The following is a 24,299-nucleotide window of genomic DNA, read 5'->3' on the forward strand; positions in this document are numbered from 1 at the left end:
ACAGGGTATAGTTTACGATAGTCCAGCACAAGACCGATACGGTATGCAAAAAGCAAAAGAATTTAGTCGTGCTGGTGCACTCCAAAGCAGAAATATGAGAGGTATGAATTTCCCATTTAATCAACAAAAAAACTAATAAAGCCACCCAACTTTAAAAAACAAAAAAAAAAAATTATAAAAACTCAGTTAACTATTATAACGAAAACACGTCTAGTCCTAGTTTAGATAAAGTAATAGAGCCAGTTTATATTAAAAGTAACAAAAAGCGTAGAAAACGCAAAAGTAATATTAATAAATGTGAAGTGAATAAATCTGCACAACTCCCAACACAAGTACCTCAATCCGCATCAAAGCCAACACCACATGTTCAGCAATTATTCAGCATTGTCCCACTTTTAGGCAGAACATTGTCCTATGTTAAAGTCAAATTTAATGGAGAATTAGAAAGACGCGCACTAGTTGATACAGGAGCATTTGCAAATGTGATAAGTCGTGAGTTTTACAAGGAACTAATTAATACAAATATCAATTCAATAACAGAAATAGAAAAGCCAGATCTAGACAAAGTTAAAATGGCAAACGGCAAAATAGTTAAAATTGATAAAGCAATTAAAATTACATTTAAATTGGGCACACAAACATTTACAGAAGATTTCCTTGTATTAATTGTCACAACTCCCGTAATCCTAGGCAACCCATTCTTCGTTAAACATAAAGTTAGCATCCGCACAGGACAAAGTTACATTAAATTCCCTGATCAAACACTACAAATCAATGAAATAAAGCCAGAAAAGCAACCTAGAAGAGTGGTAAAACGTAAAAAATTTGGAGTTTATACACAGAAAAAGCAAGTCTTACAGCCAAATCAACAAGCAATATTAGAATGCAAGCTTTATGACAAACTAGAATCATTCACTGACCTCTGTGGGGTAAAAATTCCAAATGAAATCTTTGAAAAAGACAGCGAAGTAATATTAACGTCTTCATTAAGTAAAGTTGCTGAAAATAATATCCTTTACATCTATGTCCTGAACATTACTGATCACCCATTTACCATAAATAAAGGCGAAGAAATAGCAAAATTCTCGTTCTTAACGTCTGATCAAGCAGAAAAGTTGTTAGAAGTAGATCCTCAATTAATAAATGTAGCAAAAATGAGTGAAAATTATTTAACAGAAATAAATCAACTAATTCAAGTTACAGACACCCCAAAAAGAAAGGCTCAACCAGTGAAACCAGCGCCAGAATATGAAAAATTGTGGTTCCCAACGCCTGAAACGTGCCCAGATCCGACAAATTTGTCGCCCTTGCAGAGAGATATCTATGAGCAACTGCTAAAACTGCAAGAAATGGAGAAATTAGATCCAAAGGGTAATCATCAGGATAAAATAACATTTTTGAGCAAGTTTCCGTGGGAAAAATCAGCCCTCAATGATGAGCAGAAAGCAGTAGTAGGTGAACTACTAGTTGAATTCTGTGATATCTTTGCGAAACACAGATTTGACGTTGGATATAATACAGATTTAAAAATAAAGTTAACTCCAGAAAGAAGCATACCAATTTACGAACAAGGCCCTCCAACACCCGTCAATTTGAGAAATGAGCTACAAGTAGAGCTTGCATTAATGCATTATTACGGACTGATAACAGCTTTGTCTCAATCAAGATATAGTAGTCCACTTTTCGCACAACGAAAGAATTCAGGAAGACTTAGACTATTAATTGACTTGAGAAAAGTAAACCACTTGTTGAAAAATGACTACGTGAATACGAATTTCCCGATTTCAAACATGAGTGACGCAATAAACTACTTTGCCGGGAAAAAATTGTTTACGAAACTTGACTGTTCTCAAGCATACCACTGTGTGCAAATGGCAGACGATGTATCAGTGCAACTGCTAGCATTTAACTTTGCTTCGAGAACCTATGCTTATAAATGTCTTGCACAAGGATTGAATAAGTCAGTAACAGGATTCAGTTCCTTTATTAGACATTACTTGGATCCATGTTTAGCATCAGGAAACTGTACCCAGTTTATGGATGATATCGGAAATGCAGTAACAAATTTTGAACAATTGGTACCCTCTTTACGAGAAATTTTTACGTGTATACGTCAATCTGGATTAAAATTGTCACCCGAAAAGTGTGAAATAGCAACTGACACAATGAAATTCCTCGGAAATAACATCAGTGCAGAAGGAATATCACCAGAAAAATCAAAAATCACGAAATTTCTTGATAAATTTAAAATGCCGAAAACAACAAAACAAGTAAAACGATTAATCGGCTTCACACAATTCTTCCGAAATTACATTCCTAACTTAGGTGAGAAACTAATGTCCTTTTACAAGCTCCTGAAGAAGGATGCAGTAATAGAAACCACAGAAGAACATGTAAAAGCATTAGAAGTAACAAAGAAGGATCTAATGGAAGCAACGAATGTAACTTTGCGATTGCCAAAACCAGGGCTACAGTATGTAATTCTTTGCGACGCTAGTTACCACGGTGCAGGTTTTGTACTAATGGTGGAAGACTACGTAAATGAAACAGGAAAGAAAGAAAAGAAAACATACGCTCCCGTTTCGTTTGGATCGCATTTGTTTAATGCCACACAATTAAAGTTCTCAATTTATTACAAAGAGTTCCTAGCCTTGTACTATGCACTGGACTACTTTTCACACTACATTTGGGGATCAAGCAAACAAGTAATTATACTCACCGACAACAAAAGCCTTACACAATTCTTTCAGTCAAAAGTAATACCGCCATCACTTTGGAACTGTTTAGACAGAATACTTGCATTCAACATAGTAATTGCTCACATACCAGGACGCGCTAATTACGCAGCAGATTTCCTCTCTAGAATGGAGAACGACAAAACAGCAACAATGTCTTTAAAATTAACAGATAGAATTCCAGTCAGAGAAATAGAAATTGATACAGAAGCACAAAACCCCGATGTTGAACTGAACGTGTTATTTGACACTGAAAATCTCTGTGACGAAATAAATAATGATGAAGTAAACTTTCTCAAAAAGCATGGACTTTACGATGAATACAAAAAACGACAAAATAATGTTCCAATTACAGAAATTCAAGGGCTATTAAAACTTAAACGAAAACACGAAATAAATTCAATTGAGTACCCAAATCCATTAGATGAATTTCCAGATCTTACAGACAACTTAATTAGCCTTAACTTAGCAGATGAGCAGCAAAAAGATGCAGACATTAGAACAGTAATAAGCTGGATTCAACAAAATAATCAACAACCTGACTTAAAGTATGCTACAACAAACTTAAAGAAGTATCACAAGCACTTAAATAGATTAATTCTTGAAGGGAATGTCTTATACCGGAATTTTTATGATGATACTGGAAAAGTACTTCATAAACAATTCTGTGTACCTAAGCATTTGTGGAAAGAGACTATATATAGGCTCCATAATTCACAAACAGCAGGTCACTTAGGCATTAAAGCAACAATTCAAGAATTCAGAAAGCGATTTTATTATCCAGGCTTCACCGAACATTTCATTAGCTTCATCAAAAACTGCCTTACTTGTCTACAATTGAACAGAGTACCAAAAAGCCACATCACACCCAAGTTACAACCAGTCAGTTCACTACAATCATATCCAGGAGATATGCTCCAAATTGATTTAGTAGGCCCCCTAAAGTCATCGCAGTATAAGTATGTTTTGAGTGCAATAGATGTCTTCACAAAGTACCTATTCGCAGTTCCATTAACAAACGGATATGCCGATACAGTAGCCCGAGAACTAGTAAAGGTGTTCTTCCAACACAGCTACATTCCTCAAACAATACTTAGTGACTTAGGAACCAACTTTACTTCTGAATTAATGTCAGAATTAGCAAGTTTATTAGAAGTAAAGTTAAAACATGCCTCACTAAAGCACCCTCAGACTATTGGAGCAGTAGAACGATCTCACGGACCACTGAAACGAATTCTGAAACTTAATACAGAAGAACAATGGAAAGACTGGCATAAATATGTTCCTCTTGCAACCTTTATTCATAATACTTCCTATCATTCAGCGACAAATTGTTGTCCTTCAACTTTATTCCATGGCAGAGAACCCATCAAACCCCTTGACATACGGTTCTCCAGAAAAGTAATGGAGGCAGTAGCAGTAAATTCTGATTTCGTTAATGAACTACAAGACGCCATGATGCAAAAGTATGGAGAAAACAAAGAAAAATTAACGACTGCTTACCTGAAGTACAAAAAGTATTATGATCAAAAAGCATCAGCTAAACCAATTCTGGAGAAATCATTCTGTTTACTTTTGAATCCTAAGCTACTAGAACAATCAACAGTAATAGCTTCCCAAGTACAGAAATGGCTCCCGCTATATAAAGTGGAAAAAGCCCTTACTGATTCTAATTACATCATTCGAAAAGTAAATACGAATTACACCCAATGTGTTCATCGAATCAGATGGAAACAAATCCAACCAAGTGAAACTCCTGAAGACCTTGAAGTCATCAACCCGATAAACTTTCAACCAGATCCATCTAGAAGACAACACATGGAGCCAGAGCTTTTTGATAAACACATTCCAGAACTGATAAATGAACAAAAGGAAACAAAACAAGCTACAAAAGTGAAACAAGATCCAGTCAGAGTGACCATAAATGTTCCCCTAGGTGGACCATTAGCAGGACCAGCAGTAGCAGCACCTCCAGCAGCCCCACCGGCCCCACCAAGGGTAGTAGCACCAGCAGTTAGACCACAAACTGCCCCAGTCCATCTTCCAGTATTTGATTCCTCAAGTTCAGACGAAGCAATCCCAAATTTAATTGATGAAAATAGCAGTTCAGATGAAAACTTAGCTGACCTAAACCTGGACGTAGAACAAATTGCCCGAATACCAGTTAATCCGGTAATTGCTGACGAAATTAGACAGCAAGAACCAGAAGTTCGTGTTCCTCTTGTATCATCCTCATCAGACGATGAAATGTTTCTACCATCTCAACAGCCACAGCCGTCAATAGTACCACTTGATATCGAATCGCCTCCAGAAACACACGAAGAACAATTTGCTTTAACTGATAGAAAAATAAGAGCCAGACCTTATAACCCAAAACGAAAACCAGAGAAAAGTTCATTCAAACCACTAGACTACCAACGGCGAAAAAATGTACGCGGATTTAAATTCGATAGAGAAATAATGTTGCATAAAGAAGATAGAACAAACCCTTACCTAACCAACCAAGTTAGAAGATCAGGCAGTCCTAGACCAAAAAATGCACGTGCCAGACTGGAACAAGAAGAAAAACGTGAAGCAATAAAAGCATCAGCACAAGCAGCACAACAGTCAAATACACCAAGCAGAGAGACAAAATTAGATCAAGTTAGAGCAAGCATAGCAAAATATTCAAGGAGAAAGCCCAGCAGTTCAGCAAATAGACCAGTAACTAGATCTCAATCGAAAAAATCTTCACCAGGCTCATCTAATCAAAACTTAAATCACTTTAGTCAAGAAATAAATGCAACTTATCTAAGTTCTCCAACAGATATCTTATATTCCCCACGCTCTTTTGCACACTGTATATCAGCAGACCTTGCAATGGCAAAGGGATTAGCCCGACAAGTCAAAAGCTGGTACCCAGCAGCCCCAAGTGCAATTAGACTTAGATATCCACCAGACATTGGCTCAGTTTTAATCTACTTCGACCCTATTTCCGAACGTTATATCTTCAGCTTAGTTACAAAATTCAGATACTACCACAAACCAACTTACGAATCTGTATTAGCAAGTCTCTATGAGCTGAGAGAAATAGTAATAGATGCAGGAATTACACGCTTAAGTCTTCCAAAACTCGCCAGTGGCTATGATAAATTAGATTTCAACATCATTTTTGAGCTTATATGTCAAGTCTTCGACCCTCTACCCATAACCATCTATATCCATTAGTATGTACAGACCCAGTACAGTCCAGCAGTACCCTTCATTTGCCCCAAAAGCCCAACAAGCCTGAGCAACTTAGCCCTAAAGCCCAAAAATTGCCAAAAAACCGAAAATTTTTGACCTCAAAATCCAGTTATTTTGATATATCTCCAAAACTACTTGTCCGAACCTGGATTAACCTATTGTTCTGAAAAGCCCTTATCCAGCAAAAGCGATTCCAGCCATTATTGACCCCATTCGACCAGTTCTAAGTACCAAAAACTTAGCCTAAAATTGACCCTTCCGAAAATCCTAGGTTCACTTCAGAAAAATAGTCATAAAATTGTGAAAAATGCCCCGATCACCCCAAACTTTTGCGCTGCAGCATTTTTCAAGCCGAGGAACCGACATGCAAATTTTGAAGCGATTTGGAGAACTTTAAAAATTGAGTGACGCTGGAGCCCTCAATTTTTGACACTTTTCGAATCCGCTCGAATTCAATGATAACTCCCACAAAAAACACCCAATTGACCCATTTTATAGCCTTAGACCATCCTAATGCTCACGCTTGACATCCCAGTACCCAAAAATCCCGTCAAAAACCAATAAAAGTTGAGTTATGACAAAAATACCGAACCCTACCAAAGTGTAATAAAATTGATTAAAATGTAGTGTAAATTATACCCCATAAATACGCCAAAAACTGTCCCAAATGCCTCCAGCAGCTATTCCCAGCTGCCACCCACATGGTACAACCTCAAACAACCGCCAAAAACCCAATATTTCCAAGTATATGTTGAAAAATGACGAAAAAACGAAAATTGCGCTTCTGCTTCAATCCTCCGCTTCAAAAATTTTGTCATTTTTTTCTCCACCTGACCCGATAAAAGCCACCTATACCCCCTACAACCCTAGTGCAACCCCCCACTAGCCTTGTAGTACCATATAAACCAGTCCCAGCTCACCCTAGTATCAACCATGAAGACTTAAACCCAAATAAGCTCTGAAATTGCCACAAATTTGTCAGGAAAAATCCAGTTATTTCCCACTAGAGTCAAAAATATTAACTTCTGACAAAAATTAACCATACCATCAGCACTCCCACATCTATATCTCTCAGAATATGCACTCCCAGCCCCCTAGTGCCAATACAAGCTGAGAAAAGACTGCCAAAGTAACGAAAATCACAAAAAATCGAGTGTAATTTCCAGAAGTGATCAAAAATGCATCTTAATACAAAAATATGCCCAATTTTATTGTTAATTCAGATAGCCCTACTCATGAGCTGTCCAACCATAGCAATATCAATCATTTTGAACAAGTTTTTCATAACCTCATAGCCAATAACCTATCCCCTATCTGAGCCTTTTCAAAAAACCCAGGTTCACTGCAGCAAAAACGTTATAACTCGCGAAAAAATAGTTGAAACTGCCCAAACGTTTGCGCTGCAGGGTTTTTTGAGCCGATAAAGCGATTCACCACTTTTGAGCTAAATCGAAGCATTTTAAAAATTGAGTGACGCTGGGCCCCTCAATTTTGGAGACCTTTTGAAAATTCACGCACATGTTCATAAAATCCAAAATATTGATCAAAAAGCCGATATTATTAGCTTAAAACATCCGCATGCTCAAGCTCTACACGCTCATATCAAAAATATTGAAAATTGTTAAGTAAAATGTTGAAATAATAGCAAAATACTGAAGCTTACCAAACTCTTCTCAAATTCGTCAAAACAGAGCCAAATTTAGAACATAAAAATAGTATCAAATAGCCGAATTATGAGCCCATATCCAATATTCAGTCTCCCTAGTAGTTGTCGAAGCCTAATAAATCCATACAATCGCATAGAAATTCATAAATGTTGAAAAAAGTGAAAAAATCGAAAATTGCACATAATTCACAAAATTTGTTCCGAAATTCTAAAGTGAAAAACTCAATATATTATAGTCAAATAATGCATTAAACCATACCAAAAGTTGCCACCAACATAGTACTCACTAGTATGACCCACAATCACCGCCAAAAATCAATCATCTTCAATCCATGTCAACTTATGCACAAAACATGACGCATCACAAGTAAAAATTCAGTAAATTTCACAGAAAATCTGGCATAAAACCTAAGTTACTCAACTCCAAACCTACCAAAATGCTACCTCTGATAGCTACAGATATCAGTAACAACAGTTAGCACCTGATTTAGGCCACTAGAGAATCACCAGACTGACACATCACCAGTCTTGAAGAAGCCCAATTAGTGGAAAAATCATGCTTGAAAATTTGCATTTTGGACCCAAAAATCAACGTTATGACCCGATAAATAGCTTCAAACCCTATAATTCAGTAACATACATTAGTACCAAGCACAGACAGTACCATTTTAACCATTCAATACCGAAAATGTATGAACAGTGAAGACTTATTTAGATTGAAATTTGATGATTCAAAAATAGCCAGGTTCAGATCACGAAAACAATCATAACTTTGCGAAAAATGCTTAAATTGCGCCAAATTTTTGCGCTGCAGGGTTTTTTGAGCCCCTAAAACGATCTACCAAATTTGAGCCCAATCGGAGCAATTTAAAAATTGAGTGACGCTGGAGCCCTCAATTTTTCGCATTTTTCGTTTTTTCAGACATCAGTAAAAAAGTTGACCAAAAAGTGTCCAAAAACCTGAATTTATTGCATAGTTATTCCCCACCGATGTCTACTGAGTGGGCCAAGCCGAAAAATTTGCCCAAAGTTCAATAAAAATTGAAAAATTCACATATTTACCACACCAGCCCTGATGCGGAAAAATACCAAAATTACGAAAAAATTACATGTGAATATTAGTACCAAATACTCTTCCAAACCAGTTCAAATTACACACAAGTGCTGCTAACAACCAGATTAAGTATCTAGAACCATTAGAACCAGTCTATGATCAATAATTGACAAGTAAATTAAAGTTAATGCCCAAAAATCAAAAAAGTCGTTATGTCACCAAAATTTCACTTTCACAAATATGTTATTATAAAGTCACACACTGCAATTAAAATGTTACCACATGCTCACACACTTCACAGCTGCTAGTTCCAACATTCTAATCCAATTAACAAAGCTACAATTGACAAATAACAAGTAAAAACTCACCTATAGATGAAACTAAACTACATGATGAATATAATTGCACCGACACTAGTCAATTCTCATCGGCACTATCCTCAGCTACGGTACCACCACCACTAGTACACTGACCGGACTGACCCCTTGTCTTAGTAGAACGAGTCACGTACCGCTCAGCATCGTCCAACCTGTTTAAATGTCATTATAATAAATAAAAAGCCTCAAAATTATATAAAAAGCACGATAAATATTCACAAAAACAGTTAAATACTCACTTTGGAAAGTCCACAATTGGCTCACAATGGTACCGATACTCATTGTCGATGAACTTCCCGATGCACTGGATCAGTACAGCAGGAGCGGTGGTTTTAGCATTGATTGAATGCCTGTAACACACCCAGCCGCCCCCCATTTCCTCAGTATACTGCCAATAAATATTGACGTTGCATCCCAGGAAAGAAGCCATACCGACAAACTAAACAACAAAACCTCAAAGAGTACCTACCTACAAATGCACATATCAAAATTACCAGTAATTACGACAAAACTTTACCCAGAACTCGGCCAACGACCCATTATCTTCACTCTCAGCAATCTCATACTCCGACACAAAGTACCCTAACTGGTCCTTTACAAGCTCAGAGAACCCAGGCGAACGCATCTTGGCCACAATAGCCAAGCGTAGAGCGCGAACATTATGCTTGGGAACCTTCTTGTCTGCAACAAACCAAACAAACGTGAATTAAAGTAACAAAACTTAGTGAAAATTGCGACAAAACACAACAAATACCTGACTTCCGACCAGTTAAAGTGTAGTACAGAGCATTGAGAGCACACAGACCACCAACTTCGGCCCTCACACCAGCCGCACCAAGCAACTTTGGAGTTTTAAATGACACTATGTCCACATGCTCAGCATAAATGTCATTGTAAAACTCGTACCCCAATTCGGCACACACATTTGCACGCAGATTTGCACGGAAAAAAGTGCAATGCACCTCTTTGCCGTGCATCTTCTTCACGAAACATGGCACACACTCACGAATAGCTCTAAATAATAAGCATACACCACTCCACAATTAATAATACATGTAACAAACTAAAGAAAAACAAATAAAAATATCAATAAATATTATAAATATATGCAATTACCTCTCAACAGCGGCCTGCAATCCCCCCATCGACCGTGGAAAGAAGAACCCAGCAGCTTTCAGGCGATCGACTTGTGACCTCACACGAGTAATGTGCTTTGCAGAAGCACTAAACCCGACATGAAGCGAAGCCAACTCCTGAGACACCATCTGCTGAGTTGGAATTTCCTTCTCCTGAACTTGCATCTCGCTGCCCACCTTCACTTCCACTTTGTACATCAACACCTCCCGATGTACGGCCAATTCTGATGTTCCCACGTTCTTTGTCCCCAGTACCATATGTTCTGCTTTGTCCCGATAAGCTCGTCGCTCCTCAGATGACCGAACAAATGATGGATACACCCATTCAGACTGAGACAACGACTTGCTTCGCAAAAAAGTCAGAAAATCCTCATACTGGGCAACATCCATGATTCACAATAACTATCTGAAAGTTTCAAAATTGAGTCAAACTAGTTATTAAGCAAGCAGAAAGTTAACGTGTTAAGTCAAAAATGAACAATCACAGGAATGAAAACACACAAACAGAACAAATTATGCAATAAATGCCAAGGACGTTTAAATACCATGCTATAACGACCACTACTAGTTAAATAACACATGCCGCAAAACACACAACAACGCTCTGAACATACAATTACACCCTTCACTAGCATTCACTTATTTACTACGCCTCTCTAGTTCTTCCTTTTGTCCCCTACTTATATCCTCAATCCCCCCCACAAAACAAGTCTTGATATATTAATTACTACCATATTACTAGCACCATGCACGAAGTATATTAGTAGCACCAGTCAATATTACCTGTAAAACTACAATATTACAGTCAGTCCCAATAGTCCTTACACAGTCATATTAATATTAATATTACACAATATTACAACTATTAATATAGTTAAATAAAATAAAAATAAATAATAAGTCACACTGAACCTTCCTCGACAGCCTCCCCTGATCTTCCCACTTCCCTCCTCCTCCTCCTTCGATTTGCCCACACTCCCAACAACCCAGATACTAATGATAATAATAAAAAGAATACTAATATAATAATAATCCACCACTCAGTCCCACCACCACTCCCATTATCAATAACTATATCATCTACTGCTGTCATATTGCACTTTGGATGTTTCAACCTCGACCAGTGAACAGCGTTCCTTCCGACAAACCTGGTCCCATTCGCACAACATCCAATAGTTAGGGCAGAAACAGTGATATTAAAGCACATGGTGCAATATTGTGGGCAAAATATTCTGAAAAACTCGAAAAAACATGTAAAGATTGCATAATTCGACCCCCCCAACCACTATCCCCATCATCACACACCCATCATTCAACCAAATAACCACACTTCAACATGTTTAAACACCATATTCAGTAGTAATATCAATAAATACACACATCAGCACACATCACCTAAAAGAAAAGCACACCTGAAATAAATAAACATCACATAAACAAGTGCCATATTGAGAAAACTAGATCTAGAAGCCCGAGTAAAGTAACTAAATGAGCAAATAAACACCGGAAGACCAAATAGAGCCAGTTGAAACACTCAGAAGAACCACATCAGTAGAAGATTGTCCTGAAACATAGTCGATATTATTGAAATATGAAAATGTTACTCACAATTGTGTTGAATCTCTTACTTTTCGGCCCCACTTTTGAAACTCCGATCAATACAGAAGCAGCTCTGGATAAAGGCATCATCTTCCATAAAGAAGGAAAGATTCTGATTACCGAAAAGTTCATAAATGTGGAATTTTTAGTACCGTTTCCTCGCTATAATTTCACTATCAGACAACAAGTAGAGACTCTACTTAGTGAACTCTCGAAAAAATGGATCACGCAATCGGAAATTTGCAACCTCACCCACAGCATTACTTACCGGAACCAAACAGCTTCCTTCAATGTTGATTGGCTTTACGCAAAAATACTCAATGAAACAATAGAAGCCGAAATTGAAGTCCTTAAATTACGCAACGAGACTGAAAAACTCCTTACCAGAGTCGAAGAAGACTCTCAAAATCGACAAAAACGAGCCGCCCCGCTAGCAATCGCAGCCGCAGTCGCTGGAATTGGACTCTTTGGTCCAGGAATTGCAATGAGTAGCGGATGATGCGGTGGAATTACAGGAATTTTCGGATCTTGTCAGCGAACGTCCCAAAATGCTGAGAACATCGACAGATTAGCCAGCAGTTTCAACAGCCTCAATGACTATGTAATGGAAATCGGCGCACAAACCGATGAGAAATTCTTCCTAGTTGCTGACGAACTTGCAAAGGTTTACAAAGTTCAAAACGAAATGCAAGAAAACCAGAACAGAAACTGGAAACTAGTAGAGGAACAGTTTGCAATTATAGATCATAATCTGAATGCACTAGCCACCTGTATGGAAATTCAATTATCACAGCAACACTTGAACTTTAACTTTGATACAGCAGCCTCATTACTTCTTACTCTTTATGCAGATATTAAAAGTTACAGAGCAGCCTTATATTCTTTTCGAATTAATGTTATAAACACAATTCCTACTTTGCTTGACAAACGTCTTCCAATCTCCTTAGTGCCTCGTAAATCTTTGATAAAGATCCTTGATTCAGTCCATGATAGCCAAAAGAACGCCCCAGATCGTCTAACTTTGGCAATACCCATGACTGACATACTTTCGTACTACGATGCGAAATTAGTACAAGAGATTTCGACAGTTGAAGACGGACTTTTACTGAAACTAGCCATTCCCCTAGCCTCTAGCCAGACAGTGTTCGAAGTTTATCGTGCAATAGTAATCCCTATGCCTCAGAAGGACTCCGTAGATGCCTTACGATATGTAATAGAGGGAGAGTACTTAGCAATCTCCGAAGGACAGATGGAAACCACAGAACTGACGAAAGCTCAGTATGACAACTGTCTTGGATCGCCACGATACCGAATCTGCCATGAGACAATGGAAACCCACCTTGGATTCTCCTCGTGTCTAGCAACCCTCAAATTTCACCACACAATCTCAGCATTGAAAGTATGTGATACAGAGAAGGTTGTGTTACCCAAACCAGAACGAGCACAGAACCTCGGATACGGAATTTGGCTCCTCACATCGGCTTCAAGTGATTATACCCTTAGTGAGATTGGTACGGATGAAAATGGCCGACACATCAATGTTCCTCACAAAGGTTGTAACATCTGTTTAATCACATTAAAATGTGGACATACAATGTTCAGTGACAACATTAAGATTCGAGCTGATTTACAAAGTTGTCAGTACCTTCCAGCAACCAGAATTAATGTTAAATTACCAGATCCACTTGCCCACTTAATTGACTCTGTACCTAACATACATGAACTTCCGAAATATGACTCTCCCACCGAAGCAAATCTCGATTTATTGAAGAAAGTTAAAACGGAATTTATTTACTCGAACAGAAAATTATCAACAGAGTCACTAGATGCCATTGCAAAGCCAATTACCACTGAAATGAAGACATTCAAGCCAGCACTAATTGATAAACTTGAATCTTACGTACCGATCAAACTTTCCCTTTCATTAACCATTATTGTCTTTATCGGAAATCTAGCGTTACATATTCTCTTCATGTTCTTATACCATAAAGTAGCCTTTGTACGAAGAATGGTACCAAATTTCATGAAGCTCAACGGAACCAATGTACCGCTAAACCCAGTAGTTTCCGTGCCCAAACATCTAAAAGCAGATGTAGTCACAACTCTTGCCAAACAACTCAAGCAACCGCCAACAGTCATCTCTCCAGAAGAACTTGGAACCCTCAAACGACAACGACGAAATTCCATGCCTGCAACTTCTACCATATCACTTAATACCATGGACCGATTTAACACAGATGACGAACTGGATCATCAAGCTCAACCCCGAGAGGAGAGTATGCTTTAAGCTCTTGAAAGTCTTATATAGTTCGACAAGTATTATTCTTTTAACAGTTAAAATATCCCTTCATTCATTAAGTTCTATAAATCAGTGCTTTATAAGTTCAAAACTAGTACTCCAATCCACAACATAAACCAGTGCTTTAAACCATCACCAAGTTTAGAGCCATTATTCAAAAAAATAACCATGATTATTTCCAGTGCTAATTCAATGTCTCCTCTTAATCTTAACTTTAAACTTATGTCCTCATTCTTTACTCTGAAATTAGCGCACCTTCACACCTTTAATGTTCCCTTAAAGCTCTTAATCTTGTCTTAACTTTCCTCACTTTAACCTATATCTCAATTTGTCTCAACTTAAACTTTCTTTCTCTTAACTTCATTAATTGTCTTTAACTTAAATGCTTTCGTTCAAATCTCTTTTCTAAGAAAACATAAATTGGGTGGCTCCAACAAAAATATGTTTATATCCTCATACTTGTGCAGATTATATGTTTCATAGAAAAATTGTAAAACCCCAGTTCTTTCACTAAAATTTTCATGGAAAATTTTCATAAAGTCGGGTAGTGTCACGCCCCTATTTCGTTCCTTATAGTTACGTGATGATTTTCCCTTAAAATATCCATAAATAAGTGCTTTATATTAATTAATATTCATTTAGTTTCAAGGCCATATATAGCCAGTATTCCATCTAGGCCTGTAACCCCTAATTTGTTTATGTTTATGAGAAACAACCGCAGATTGACAGTTTTACTAGCAAACACTTCAAGTGCCTAAAAACCTCAATATTTACTTTTTTGAGTTTCTTGATGATAAATTCACATAATCAGTAAATAACTTCATGAGAGATTATGTACTTGGTGAAGTAATTATTCTGATAAAGTAGGTGCTAATACGGAACTTGTATATGTACTGAACAAACACCAAGAGACGTACAAAAGCGGGAAATCGCCCTACTTGAAAAGCAGTAAATATTTGCGAAGGACCAATACAACTAAAGGCACAACCCTGCGGACCCAACTATCACCAGAACACCGGAGAACCATCCTAAAATCAGTTGCCTATCACCTTATAAAACTTGATAAACTTGAGAAACTTCTTGTTAAAATTATTAAATAATTCTTGCTAAAAATAATTAAAGATTGAACTGGAAAATCTCTTGAAAAACCTCCAAGTTTGATAAACTTAGTTACAGAAGAAATAGCGACTAACTAAACACTAAAATGCAAGGCAAACTAGTGGATATATCACGCATCTGAACCGCTCAATAAAAGGCTATTACTAGCTAATTTTATTCAAAATATATCTGCTAAAAATCGCACTGTGAAACACCAAAATAAGTCCTTGTAAAATGCTAACTATTCAAGTTAATTACTCCTCATATAAACCTCAATAACGCCACGAGGAACACTATAAAAAATCAGTGCGTAACACGCATATTAACTACCAAAAACCTTCACACCTACATTCACGCCCAACCAAAACAAAGCAAAAATTAATAAAATATTGAAATCAAACGTCTTAACCAAAAATAAATCAAAACATAGCCGGCATATTTCTGGAAAATAGCCGCGAAAGATGCTTGTGGCTATGACCACCAGTCCCTTAATAGACCACTAGACTTTTTGCGTTAGATTCGGACTGTCATTTTTATGAGACACATAAGCTCGATAAGGAGAAAACCCTAATAGGGCTTTTCAAAATTAGTATTCGAAATCAAAAACTCAAGACTAATAATCAAGAATTAGGGCATGTATGTTTGGCAATACTTAGATGCACACTATTGAGTTCAGAAGTCATTTTATTGAGTGTGGTAAGTCACGCAATTGACCTAAAAAAACAAAAACGCGTGAAAAAAGTTAAGACGAAACAAAAATCAGTTAGACGAAGTAAAAAAAATAGGAGCGCAATAATAGCCGCCTGGAATTGCTGACGCGGCTATTAACAAAAAAATTTGAAGAGCCGCATGTGGACAAACAAAATGTTTCACACCTCAATTTCTCGCTCTCAAAATAGTGGTATGAAAAAAACGGTCTATTTTCGCTCCGCTCTCCAGTTTTTCAGCAACCAAGGAAAAATTAAAAGAAAAATATTGATTATAAACAAAAACTCCAGATAAATATTATTTTGATATCGCGAGCCATTAGGTAAAAACCATTGTGGGTTTTTCTAAATCATAAACCAAAATAGAAACAATATTTCTAATAACAAACAATATCTACACAGTCCGAATAGCAATCATAATTTAAAATCTGACAAATTTCTCTCCGAACGCACGAAATATCGAATTGCTGGCTGAGAATGAAAAAATGGGCCACAATTTGTAGATTATCATGTTATCAGGGGTCAAGCTGGAAACAATTGTAAACTTCCTTTCTTTAACTCAATTTGGACATAATTTATGCTGTTTATTTAATTTTGTTTACCTTTTATATCTGTTCGTATTTTTTAAATAAAACTGAGTTACGAGGAAAAAGCCTTGGAATCAGGGCTTTTGTAAATATTTGACATTTCCTTGAATTGGAACATCAGATTTGATGAAGACTTGAACTCCCTCCCTCAGATATCATTTATTTGAAATATTTGTCTAACCACTGGGGAAGCTGGAACAGGATGTGGTTCATTAAATTCTTCTTCAGAGTTCCCACCGTCTCCAAACCATTGCGGAAAACGTCAACCGTAGCCCATGTTTGCCCATCACAACACACAGTGGCAATAATTCGAAGCTAAAAAAAACGAATCCTAGCTTTAACAATAATCTTTGCAAACGAACTCAATTTCTGTTCATTATAAAACTTCGCCAATATTTGCAATCGTTTTTCATCATTTCTTCACTTGGTGTTAAATTCGGTGTTTCATCTTTAAGCCAACATTATACTGCCAAAACAAACAGAATAGCACACTGCAATGAAGCATTTATCGACTCCTAATAGCTAAACAAACACAAAAACAAATTCCAGAAAAAATTAAATGGTTAAAGTTCAGTTGAAAAAGTTTTTCAATATTAAGCAAACATAAATTAAACAAAAATCTCAATATTAACTACGTAGGGAAGACCCGGAGAGTGCTCCTTGCACAGTTACCAGGGTTCTCTAGAGAGGACTACATATTTCTGCTCGTGAACTAGTCTTACCCAACTCCAAGATACTGACTCAGGAAAACAATGAAGGGAAACTTCAATTATAACGGCAACAAACACAAGTCGCCAGAGTCAACTGTACACAGATAGTACATGGATACATGGTAAACCGACTAAAGCTGCAAATTATTAACTAATTAAAAGAGAAGATTCTTCTCAGTCTGTGATTGGTGGAGAATTCACAGAAAGGACACTTCATTATGACTTATAAAATCTTACCCCACAACAACTAACTAAACTCACTCTTCAGCAATTTATCTTGTTCCTATTGGTATATATCTAACAGAGGTCGACAAATCGTCAAAAAACCTTCAAAAATCAGTTTTACAGATCGTAAAAACCAAGAGACGATCAAAATTCCCGCCAACAAACAATAAAATTCAATGAACAACTGCGCCTTAGCAAAACCTCCTATAGAGGTTTCAGAAATCTTCATAACTTGCGAGTGCATCTTGCCCGATCACCGCATTACATTTTCAAAATCAAACTCAAACATTTAAGAGGCTAGTACGTTAACTCTGATTATTAAGTGTGTTCCGGTTCGCAGTCTTGGTACACGACAGAGCATTCCCAATCTGACCTAAGAAAATGAGTATGTAATGTGCTCGTATCTTAGGTAACGGAAAACCGAGTGATTTGGATATTAAAGCAACTAAGAGGCAATTAAAAACCATTTTGCTAAGTAAATTCCGGTATGCTTAAATGCGGCAATTCGAACTTTGCAACGTTACAAAATGATGTTATATTGAGGAAAACTCTTGAAGGTTTGAAACTTTGAGCTCATTATAAGTTTAACACTTATTATCGTGCACTTTGAAAACTACAAAATTGTATTACTGTAAAAAAATTTTCCGTCACAAACTAAATATTTGACATTTCCTTGAATTGGAACATCAGATTTGATGAAGACTTGAACTCCCTCCCTCCGTCACAAACTCGTGGTTTACCCTATCCAAACCATGTACAATTCCAAGATTTCGAATCCCATGAGACCCAGTTGAAAAAAAGCAGATGACATTAATCGCGTGGCAGCTAGAACGGCAAATACTTTGAACACTAGGCTACGCCCGGTTATGTTGAAATGAGCTACAGTCTAAACAAATCGAAGTAAATATTAAAACTATTGAGCTTATTTGATTAACTTTCGAGCAGCGCGGCGTCAAACCAGGCAATTGCGAGCAGTAGTAAAATTATGGAACTAAGAATCAAGTTACACCTGCAAGTTACAAAAGATTATGTACTGTGTTTCTGCGCCCTGTATGTTATTTGTGCTGGCTGGAAGTGTTTTTGGGTCTATTGGGGCAAGATGAAGAATGGCAGTCATCCGGTGAGATTGTTCCTATTTTGATAGTAATTGGTTGCTCGTGCGGTTGTTTTTTCAAGTAAAGCCCCCCACGTTTTTATTATTCATTAAGAAGAGAACAACATAATTTATAGTGACCTGTATTAAGCGACCTTACTTCAGTTCCGATATTGAAAAATCCGGCAGCCCAAAGAGAATGCAAGATTTGAAAGAAGCCTTTCCTCTTTATCAGCAGCAAAATTGAAGATCTTTCGATATATAAGAAGCTATACTTTTTATTTGGAAATTAAGAACTAGAAATGGGAAAGAAAAAGGAAAAAAAATGAAAGCTTCTTCAGTTGAAAATACTGAATGTACAACAGTAGATAATTCTAGCTTTGTTGAATGCAGTGTGTTATCAGACACTTCAATGGAAGGAACCAATCCTCGGGATTAAAACAGTCAATGAGCAACTTGACAATTGATGACTCTGACCCCCTTTTCAAGTTCCTGTTGATACAGTGCTGTTTTATTCTGATAGATATTACAAACGGTTTAAAATAATTGAAAAGCCACAAAAACAATAAAACTAAGATCAGTTATTCAAGTTGGGGACGAATGGATGTGCTCACGGTCCAATTGGGCATACGCTCCTTACTGTCAATAACAAAGATTCCAGGTGACATAGCAGCCCGTATTGACGAGACAGTTTTGACTGGCCAAAATAAACAAGTTCAAATAGCGCAGAGGTCAGTCCTGGTGCATCAAACATGAATCCTAATGAACTGCCAGACTTGGAAACAACTTGCATAAAACAGATTGCAACACTACGGTACATACCTGTCAAATTTCGACTGAGTTGGTCTGACGTTCTCACCAAAACTATCGAGGAATGTATCTCACAGCCAAACTGCACAGAAAACTGGAAGAAGCTATTTGCCAGTAGTAAACACTTATTACGAGCATCTAAAAAGGTTGGAAAGAAACAAATCAAATCAGGAAAAATTAATGGCAAAACGGTTTGAGCGCTCGAAAGCGGGGGACTACGTCGCACTTTGGTATGAAGCTGCATAAGTGAAGCAATCAAGAAAAACCGTTACTGAAACCATGGAAGCACTTGTAGCTCGTGCTAAGGCACTGTTCCTCCAGGGCCAATTCGGCAGAACAACAAACTGCCCTCATCCGATGGAGTAGCGCCAGATATCGAAACATTCAGAGAGCTTAAAACTCTACAGCCGCTAGTAGAAGAACCTCGGCTGCAATTTCAAGATTACAGCTCCCAAGCTCATCAGTTTGATGAGCCAACGGTATATGGCCAATTTCTCCAATAGAAGCCTTCCCCAATTTCTCAGCTGCTGCTCCATCAAGATGAACCCTCAATACCTTTTGCACTTATTTGCGCTGCTTCTGATCAATGTAAACAAGCTATTTTCAGCATAACAAAGCTAGTGAGTTTGGCCAACAGAGGTCAACTCCCTGTGTCAGTGGCACCATTTTTCTGCAGTGCTTCTTTAACTGCTTCAAAGAAACTAAAATGTGGCGTAAGTCCGATAGCAGCGGGCGAGGTCTTGCGACCTTTGGTTGCAAAATGCACAGTCAACTGAAAACAAACAGAATCGGGCAAACTCTTCTTGTCTAAATAAGTTAGTGTAGGAGTCAAGGGTGGAGCTGAAAGTATCATACACGCTACCAAAATTACATTCACGAAATTGCAGTTTTCACAGAAAGCAGGAATATTACAGATCGATTTTACCAACGCCTTCAATTCCATTAAAAAAAGTCAAATTCTAAATGCAGCTGTGACATTAATGCTCAGTCTTGCATCATTTCCATATATTGCTACTCACAGCTTAGTCATCTTTATAATAGTAACAAAGATGTAGCAGGTCAATCTGGAGTGCAACAAGGAGATCCCTTGGGTCTTCTGTTCTCCCTAAACTTGTGGCCTATAATAGAAGATATTTAATCAAAAATACCTAATCTTACCAATCACTGTTGGTACCTTGACGATGGTATTGTTGCTGGAACAGATCCCGGACTGAACGAGGCTTTAGATATATTGACTGTCTCGGGAAAAACGTGCGGCCTAGAACTCAGAAGAGACAAAAGTGAAGTCTGCTCAAAATGAGCTCTGAACACGATCAATAGCGGAAATAAAGAATGTAGAGAGACACTTGAAATACTGGGTGCTGCTGTTGGATTCCCCCAATTCGTTGCTTCCTCGATACAGAAATGTGTTCAAAAGATCGGAAAATTACTGAAGCACCTGGAGTAAAAAAACCAGTGTGCTCTTGGCATTCTTCGTAGTTGCCTGGGTGCATCAAAAATAGTGTATTCACTGCGCTGCAATACACCATCAGAGGAAGCTGTAAATGTTTTTGAGGAATTTGGCTCGTTTCAAAGGACAACCTTCGAGAATATACTGGGTTGTCCAATGAGTCATGGCATCAATCATGTTTGCATATGAATAAGACTGGAATTGGAATCCGACGAGCGTCTGATCAGATAAAAGCAGCCTATATTGGTTCGATGTCGCAGTCTGCTACATTCGTAAAACTTATAACTAGCTTAGAAAAGCGACAGCAAATAACACTTTTAACAAACAGACTGATGAAATAAATGGACAGTCAATATCGCAGCTTACTCAAAATAAAACAGGAAGTCCGTGACAAAGTTGCCCTCAACAAATTAATTGAAAATCAAACATCGGAAAGAGAAAAAGCTCGTTTATTGTCATTCTCTCTGCCTCAATTAGAAGCATGGTTATCGGCAGCTAAAATACCGGCTCTCGACCTCCATCTTTTGCCAAACGACTTTCATGCAGCTGTGAAGTACAGACTGAGCGCTCCCATATATGAAAAAGAAAGGAAGTGTCCCTATTGTATAACAGGATCTCTGAATACACTCGGTGACCATGCTGTTGCATGTCATGGGCGGGGCGACATAAGTTTGCGACACGACCGCCTAAGGGACGAAATTTTTTTCCAGTTGCAACGCTGCCAACCTGTCACCAATTCGCGAACAGAAAAACCTGATAACAGAAACAAATTCTCGACCTGGAGATGTGTATTTACCTTGTCGGTCTTCTGGGCAACCGGCAGCTCTGGATGTTAACATTATCTCCGCACTGCAACCCAGTATTATTTCAAATGCGGTGAGGAAGTCTGTGTTTGCCATGTGAGCTGTGGAAGACTGGAAGTTGGCGCAATATTCCCAACAATGTGCCAGCATGGGTGTTCACTTTATTCCCATGGCTTTTGAATCATTTGGTGGATTCTCTGAATTGGTCAGAAAGACATTGACGCGAACAACTCTGCTCACTGACAACAGAAGTGTGTACTCAGCCGGTTTGTCAATTGCTTTGAGCAGGCTTTGAGCAGGCTTGCTTTCAATCACATTAATGCGAGGAAACCCAATAATGTTGATAGCAAGAAGCACAGAACTGTGAGCTAGCTGCAAGCAAAAGAAGCCTCCTTAATGTCTCATGACCTTTGATTGTGTGGGTTTCAGTATCCCAATTAAAAACCAAATGATGTGGGTTCTACTATCCTAGTTGAAAACTCGATTGTGTTGGTTTTACCATTCCAACTGAAAACATGATTGATTTAATAAATTTAAAAAACTATGAGTTTTTATTCTTCCCTGACCAAAATGGGGAGAATAGAAACATATTTCAAATCTGGAAAACTGAAATGAACTGTTGAAAATTGATTTATTAAACTGGTTATCTGCTGTTTTATAAACCTAGTCATGGTAACCAAGATAATTATTAATTCAAGCTTTATGAAGAATCCCGTATAAAGGAAAAACCCGAAATTAAAAATAACAGAAAACCAATTCGTAAAAATTGAAGTTCTCCGTCTTCAGGAAAGTTCGCGGATATCCTAATGTAATAATGGGTTTTAGGCTCGTTTTATTGCAAAGAGGAAATGCCTTAACAGACAAAAATAAAATTCTTTTCTTTCAGTGTTCTTACCAAATAAAAATCTTCGTTATGAAAATTTCCCTGCAGGCTACAGATTGAACATACGTTTCATTATTCAATCACATGAATCCTTCAAAAGATTAGTTGCCCGATAATTACAAACAAATTCAGATAAAACTCATCAGTGAATTAAACAAAATCTTTGTTTTGGTTGTCCTTTCGTATCTATTTTGCTATATTGATTATAATAGGCATCTGCTTGATGTTAAGGACAGAACATATATTAGATGACGTGCGATGGAAGAGAGGTGCGCTGTTATATTAATCAAAACATAAACAGCAAATTGTCGAAAAATAGCCGCTATCGATCCCCTTCAATTCCATTGTTACAAACAAAAAGAGAAAAGAATAAAACATACAGACTGATATCCAAAATTTGGCGTGCAGTCTTAGTTAAATGAGGTTATTAGTGCTGAGATCGCTGCAAAAAAATTTGATAACCTTAGGCACTTAATTTAACAAGGAGGCCCAGCAATGTGCGTTTGCATATAATGTTCCGATCTCGCTCATCCACATTTTTTATTTATTTGTCTTTTAGAAGCAAGAGATAGAAAACTTTCAAAAATTTTAATTTATCTCTATCTCTAGTGTATAATACTTGGTGTGAAACGAAAACTTACTTTAAACTTAAAACTTTAAAATTATTAAACACGGCCGTTTTAGAGGGCCGAGGAGATATGCCATTAACAAGACTGCAAGACAAGACAAACAAATAACCAGTTGACAAAATATTAATTACTACCAAAACTCAAATTATACTTTTTTAATAGAAAAATTTTAACACTTAACAAAAATTTGGATCAAACAAAAATAAATTGAACAAGTTAAGTTGTATTTCACTCAACAAGAGATGCGACCTACAATAAATTAGACTAGGTAACAAGCAGACAAAACAGAACAAAAAGGGAAAAACTATATTATATAATTGGACATGCGTTCAACGCCTTTGGGACTTATATTTAGTTTGCTAATGTACCTAGACAGCAAAAATTAAAATCAAACTTGGACAAAAATCCCTAGAAAAAAATTTAAGAAAGCTCGTAGAATCAAAGCTAGAAAACCTTCATGTTAAGCATGAACAAACTATTCAAAAAACTGTTATCTTCAGTTCACCGACAAAAGCCAGCGGCCATAGATACACTTAAGTAACAAGTTAAAAGTAATGAGAAAAAACGAATAGAAAATCCAGAAACGTTCACAAATAAAAAAAAAACAAACATATTCGAAGGCATGAAAACCATTAGCTATGGACTAAAATCTACAAATGAATTCATTTTCTCCACAATAGGAAACTTTAGACCAGTCATTATCCAGAATATACATATAAAATACTAATACAAAAAGAAGACAAACATAAGCAGAACTTACAAAATCAATTAAATATTGCGAAAAGAAGGTGTCGAAGTCGTTAGAACCACTAACTAAACACTAAAAAACTCACATTTTTTCAATTGCGCCTTCCCTCAACGCTGTTGTGCTTTACGTTCAATCAGTAGCGTGAAAGTTTTTCAAGACAATACACACAAAGTAAAATAAAAGAAATGACAATTGTATAAAAATAATATGAAAACTCTTAGTCTCCAAGCGAAAAAAATTCCGAAAATATAAAACGGAGTGACGATTGAATTTCTATCCACTAGAAAAAATAAGCGAACTCTCTAATGGAATTCAGCTAAAAGTCTACAAGTGACAGAAATAAGAAAGACAAAGCCGTAAAAGTTTAAAAACAATGATTTTTTGGGAACAAATAAAATCAAAATAATGAAAACCATTAGCTATGGACTTAAACACTTAACCAGATTCATTTGCAATTCTACAGAA

General features: G+C 37.1%; 1 protein-coding gene across 2 annotated transcripts in view; it reads right to left on the reverse strand.

Moving 5' to 3' along the window:
* Positions 1–24,299, reverse strand: part of LOC142341675 (uncharacterized) — a 295,913-nt gene that overhangs the window by 265,762 nt on the left and 5,852 nt on the right. For both annotated transcript variants that reach the window (XM_075392816.1, XM_075392817.1), the window contains exon 2: positions 16,665–16,798. In XM_075392816.1, the coding sequence (XP_075248931.1) occupies positions 16,665–16,798 (134 nt within the window). The remainder of the gene's footprint in view (positions 1–16,664; positions 16,799–24,299) is intronic.

This window comes from Convolutriloba macropyga, chromosome 6 (assembly GCF_964194025.1).
Source record: "Convolutriloba macropyga chromosome 6, txConMacr16.3, whole genome shotgun sequence".
NCBI lineage: Eukaryota > Metazoa > Xenacoelomorpha > Acoela > Convolutidae > Convolutriloba > Convolutriloba macropyga.